This window comes from Melanostigma gelatinosum (genome assembly GCF_949748355.1).
Source record: "Melanostigma gelatinosum genome assembly, chromosome: 6".
Lineage (NCBI taxonomy): Eukaryota > Metazoa > Chordata > Actinopteri > Perciformes > Zoarcidae > Melanostigma > Melanostigma gelatinosum.
The window spans coordinates 1246719-1251940 of record NC_136639.1 but is presented as its reverse complement, the minus strand read 5'-3'; the positions used below and the strand labels follow the sequence as shown (position 1 = coordinate 1251940).

The window sequence follows — 5222 nt, the reverse complement described above, 5'->3', positions numbered from 1 at the left end:
GCCAACGTTGAATGTTGCGTTTAAAGACCACAACCTCTTAACGTGAACCCTCGGACCCCCGAAGAGACTCTTTCCTGAAGTTCTGGGTCAGAGCTACTCTCTGCTGTAATCCATATTCTTTCCACATGTAGCTGCGTGTTGAGCTGCCTGATACGAAGTGTTATTGGTGTGAAGCTACACGAGGCCGAGCACGCTGCTGCGTGACCTCTGAACTCACGCTGAACGGGTCGGCCTGCTCCCAGGAGATGGGGAAGCCCCAGGACGTCCTCATCTTGTCCGGCAGAGACTCGGGAACCACGAAGAACACGAAGGCGATGTCGGCCACCGCGATCACCGTGGCCACCAGGACCACCAGGCTGTCGCCGTACTGAGCCGACAGGTAAGCGCCGATGGCCGGACTCGTCACCAGGCTGGCTGCGAAGGTCGCTGAGACCTGGTGGGGGGGGGGGGGGGTTCATGTTATGTGACGCTGTGTTCGAGGAATATGTAATATTCAGATTAAAAGTAAAAATGTGTTTCTTCCCGTTGGCAGTTTATTACTGCTGCAGTGGAACAAGTGATCACATTTGATTCATCTCTCAGGAAATATCTCTGATGGTCTCATCACGTTATCATCAGCACTTTGGGGGGGGGGGGGGGGTAGTTACCAGGCCGTAGGCCGTGCTCCTCTCGTGCTCCTCCGTGATGTCGGCCACGTAGGCGAAGATCACCGAGAAGGTCACGGCGAAGATCCCCGAGATGGAGATCAGAGCGAAGTACCACCTGCACACAGACAGGAAGCAGAGAACGTGACGTGGTTCCTCTGTAAACATCAGGATGTGAGTTCTTATGGTGAACGGATCATGTTGAGAGCTGGTTTTAAAACAATAGAAGGTGTCCGTGTGGGCGGTGGTCTTACCAGGGGCTGATCCTCATGAAGGGGATCGGGGCGCAGGTGAAGAACACCGTCATCAGGAGGAACGACTTCCTGCCCCAGATGTCCGACAGAGCACCAATCAGAGGAGCCGACAGAAACGACAGGAAGCCCTGAAACAAGAAGACAAACACACAAACAATGTGAGAAAATGTAAACATTTAAGAGTCAAAATGGTGATGAGTTGATTTTATCCTGAAGAGCTGTAACAACTTATTCATCAAAAGAAAAATAATCAAAATTATTTTCATAATTTTCAGCAAAAGTCCCAAAAACTAATCCTCAAATGGTCTCACATGATAGAAAGATGAATGTTCTCATCTTGTGCTGCAGGACGTGTTTCTGATTTTAGAGATTAAACCAAGAAAATAATCTGCAAGTTTATCAATAAAGAATTCATAGTTTGGATATTTCATATTTTTGTCAGACAGACGAGCAGAAACATCGGTGACTGACGTTGGTGACGGGGCCGATGAGACAGTGAGGTTTCAGACGTGGGACAGAGAGCTCTGGTATCAGGACCAGGAGGTGCATCTCTGCTGATGCCCGACAGCAGCTCTGGTTCTCCGCTTCATATCTAAACGTTGGACTCTGTGGCAGAGGCTCCACGCAGCAGAATCACTGTATTCACGTCTCTACAGCCAACACATGCTCGTAACGCTCTTTCCATCTCAGCACCACTGGCTCGTAACTCTACTCTCCTGGTGATATGTGCTGTGATACGACTGTTGTATTTAATGTGTGAAGAGTGACAGACGTCTGACCTTCACACCGTGAACCAGACCGTTCATCAGGAACGTGTGCTGAGGAAACGTCTCATGGAGGACCTGAAACCACAAACACAGCTCAGTACATCTAAAAAGACATCAATGAAATGATTACACACACACACACACACACACACGTGTAACTAAGAAAACAAAGGAAATGCATTTCTTCTGACGGCTGTCACATGTCAGGAACACGCTGACTCTGATACAGAGTAACACACACGCTGGTTTGCGTTCTTTAGTGAAGATGTTCGTGTCTCGTGAGACATCAAACGTGTGTAAACGGTAGAAAGTAAACTTTATTCAGGAACAAAACGATGGTCTCTTAAACTTCACCAGTTTGTGCTTTCCTGTCTCGGACTGAGGTGGTTTTAGTGGATCTGCTCCTCAAACTGGACTTCATCTGGTCTGTTAGAGGTTTCCACAGAGAGCTGGTTGAATATGTTAAGCTCAGATAAACTACGAGACAATGATCAGGGTTCCCTCTGAGACGTCTGTTGGTCCATTCGTTCGGTTGGTTTGCTCTCAGGCCACGAACATCTATTTGGTGGTTTAGAAGCTCTCTTTCTTGCTGAATGATTAAATGAACTCATCGATGAGTCGACGAAAGTCTTTGCTCGAGGACAGCTTCAGTCTTTTTTACTCTCCTGTGAATCCATAACATATTCATCTCCTACTTGTTGTAAACGTACGAGGTCTTTTGTTGCATTTGTCTGAAAGTGGCTACAGACACAAAGCTAAACCTTTCATTGAGTCCTTAACCTTGAATACGAGAAGAAGCGATTGTTTATATGAAATATGAAAAGGACAGTCAACACATGTGTTCACAGAGACATGTGACCAGCTGACTGCAGGACCTTCATGAAGCCGTGTGTGTGTGTGTGTGTGTGTGTGTGTGTGTGTGTGTGTGTGTGTGTGTGTGTGTGTGTGTGTGTGTGTGTGTGTACTCACGGTCAGCATGGGCGTGGTCAGCAGCCCCCAGGCGAAGAACTCCAGGAAGATCACCACCACGGCGTGAGTCACTGTGGCTCGGCCTCGTTGCTGCAGAGAGAAGAACATGAAGTATTCATCTGAGGGATGAATCCACTTCCTGTTGAGTCCTCCACCCTCTGATACCTCCACCAGGACCGCTCACAAAGATCTCCAACGGTTCTTCTCTTTCAGTTCATCCAGAAGCTTTTAGTTCTTCATTTAAGATGCTGGATAAGACATTTAAAAAGCTGCAGAAGCTAAACCTGCTGCGATGATTGATTTTCAGGTTAAACTTTTAAACAGTTCAAAGTTGAATCTGGTATTTCTGTCTAAACAGGTTAATGGAGACGTTTCTGTCCAAAACAACAAGAAGTTACACTCAACAATCAGCTGATTGTCGTGTTCGTTGGAGTCACATCTGAACTACAGAATGAACCTCGACTTAAAAAAACAATCTCCCAAATAACTCCTCAGACAGCTGTGTGACATCACAGGTAACATCACGACATGCTGACATCAGCAGTTAGTCTGTTACAGGAGAAAGCGTAAAGTAAAGTGATCGACGTGTTTGCATTGCTCTCTGCAGACCAAACTGAAATCTGTCACGTGTGTGAAGTCAGAAAGAAACTAAGCGGCTCTATTTCAGAGCTGCAACCACTGGAACAAGTTTCACACAAACAATCTGATATCGCTGATGCTTTTCTCTGTAACTTTATTCACTATGTTTATGTTTTCATCAGGGACAGAGCACATTAATCAACATTTCTGTTTCCAGCTCAATGTAAATGTGAGTTCTCTGTGGGCTGGTTATAATCAATACGATGCTACAGCAAACACTGTACTTCACAATGATGACACAATGCAGTTTAATCAATCAATACAGCACAAAGCGAGCAGATATGTAAAAACAATGAGAGCAGAATATGATTATTTCTGCTGGTAGTACGAAAGAAGACATTTAAAAAGTTGATTAATCAAATAAATGCCAGATTACAAACTATGAATGTCATGTGAGCAGCAACATGAGGAGCTGAATCTCACAACAAATAGTCCTGAGAAAGTTGATGTCTGTAATTGAACTTATTGACATTCACATGATGCGTTCACTGACCCATGTGTCTCACTTTATGAGCGCATACAACACAGTAGGAGGTACACAGAGAACTGCCCCGTTTTAAATGCTAACATTCATGCTATGGAGGAAACCACTACATGAGAATCTATCAGAAGAAAAAAAATCCTCTTCAAACACATCAAACACTGTTCAGTCATGTTGGTTACTTTGTCAACAAACACTGAGAACAAACTGTTTTCAGTTCACATCTGAACTTCATTTCTCTGGTGTTCTGACCCATTAAACAGCCAACTAACTAACTTAGTTATTAACGTTCACCTGAAGTAAACAGGTGCTAGTTTAGCTAGAAGAACGAGTTAGCTAGCTTAAGTCGAGTTCGCTAACTAATTAGTTATTAACGTTCACCTGAATGAGAACATACATACATACATAGTTACATAGTTACATACATAATAATATTTGTAGCTATTAGCTAGCTACACTACTGTTTAGCTAGCTAGTAGCACTTAATGTACAGTTAGCTAACAGCCATGACAGCACATTCCAACTGCTGTCAACTGATTAGCTTGATGTTATCTGTTAGCTAGGTTAGCTGTTGCTAACCAGCCGATGCTAAGCGCTCTTCTCACCGGGCTCCGGACCAACATGATGTCGTTGGCCTCCTCGATGGCGGTAGTTTTCTCCCGGTTCATCTCACATATTTCCGTAACGATCTTCACATCCAGTCCCCGTGTCTCGGCATCCTCCGGAGGGTTCTCCGTCTCTTCCAGGGCGAATTATAGCTAGCTTAGCGTTAGCTTACGTGTCTATCGCTATCATGGACTTTTATAACGGCGGTAACTACAGCAGCTCGTCGGCTTTTTACCCCCCCCCACAAAATAAAAAATTCCTCCGCTCTGATTGTAATGTAACAGTTTGTCACCATGTTTTAATTACCGACGTTTCCCGGTAAACCGTTCGTCTGACACTCTTTAAACGCGTTTAAACACCGCCCTTACGGGTGTACCGACTCTGGTACAAAAACGAACGCCTTTTCCTCTAACCAAAACACTTCTTCTTTGAGGTTTATTGGCGGTTGGCAAACAATGAATTGGTGCATTACCACCACCAACTGGTCTGGAGTGTGGTTCAAGATGTCTGGTACTTGTAGTTTCAGGCCATAAAATAAAATGAAATGAAAGTGGCTCACGGGGTCAGTTTATAAGTTACGCCCCTTTATAGACATTTATTGAGTAGAGCGCGCCCCCTGCTGGGCCACCGGGCACACTACAATGCAGTTGTTGTTTTTTATTAGCCACGCATGAAGCAGACGGTAACGTTAAATTAATTTTAACGAAATCTAACGTTAAATGTTGTTAAATGATTCTGCTGTAAGAAAATAAGAAAAAACTGAGAAGACAGAGAATCTCAGTATTTGGCAGGAAGCCACGGCAGCAAACCAAGCGGAGCGGTCAACATTCTGCTGGATCACTATTTAGCAAGAGGGAGTTTA

At 44.6% G+C, this 5222-nt stretch overlaps 1 protein-coding gene across 1 annotated transcript in view; it reads right to left on the bottom strand.

The window, feature by feature from the left end:
- The window catches only part of mfsd14bb (major facilitator superfamily domain containing 14Bb), an 11212-nt gene extending 6508 nt beyond the window's left edge, over positions 1 to 4704 (bottom strand). Inside the window, exons 1-6 of the mRNA XM_079270351.1 lie at positions 4360 to 4704; positions 2635 to 2724; positions 1678 to 1740; positions 899 to 1026; positions 648 to 762; positions 218 to 433 (exon numbers count right to left, since the gene is read on the bottom strand). Coding sequence (XP_079126477.1) covers positions 218 to 433; positions 648 to 762; positions 899 to 1026; positions 1678 to 1740; positions 2635 to 2724; positions 4360 to 4422 — 675 coding nt within the window. The 5' untranslated portion in view covers positions 4423 to 4704. The remainder of the gene's footprint in view (positions 1 to 217; positions 434 to 647; positions 763 to 898; positions 1027 to 1677; positions 1741 to 2634; positions 2725 to 4359) is intronic.
- Between the last annotated feature and the right edge of the window lie 518 nt (positions 4705 to 5222).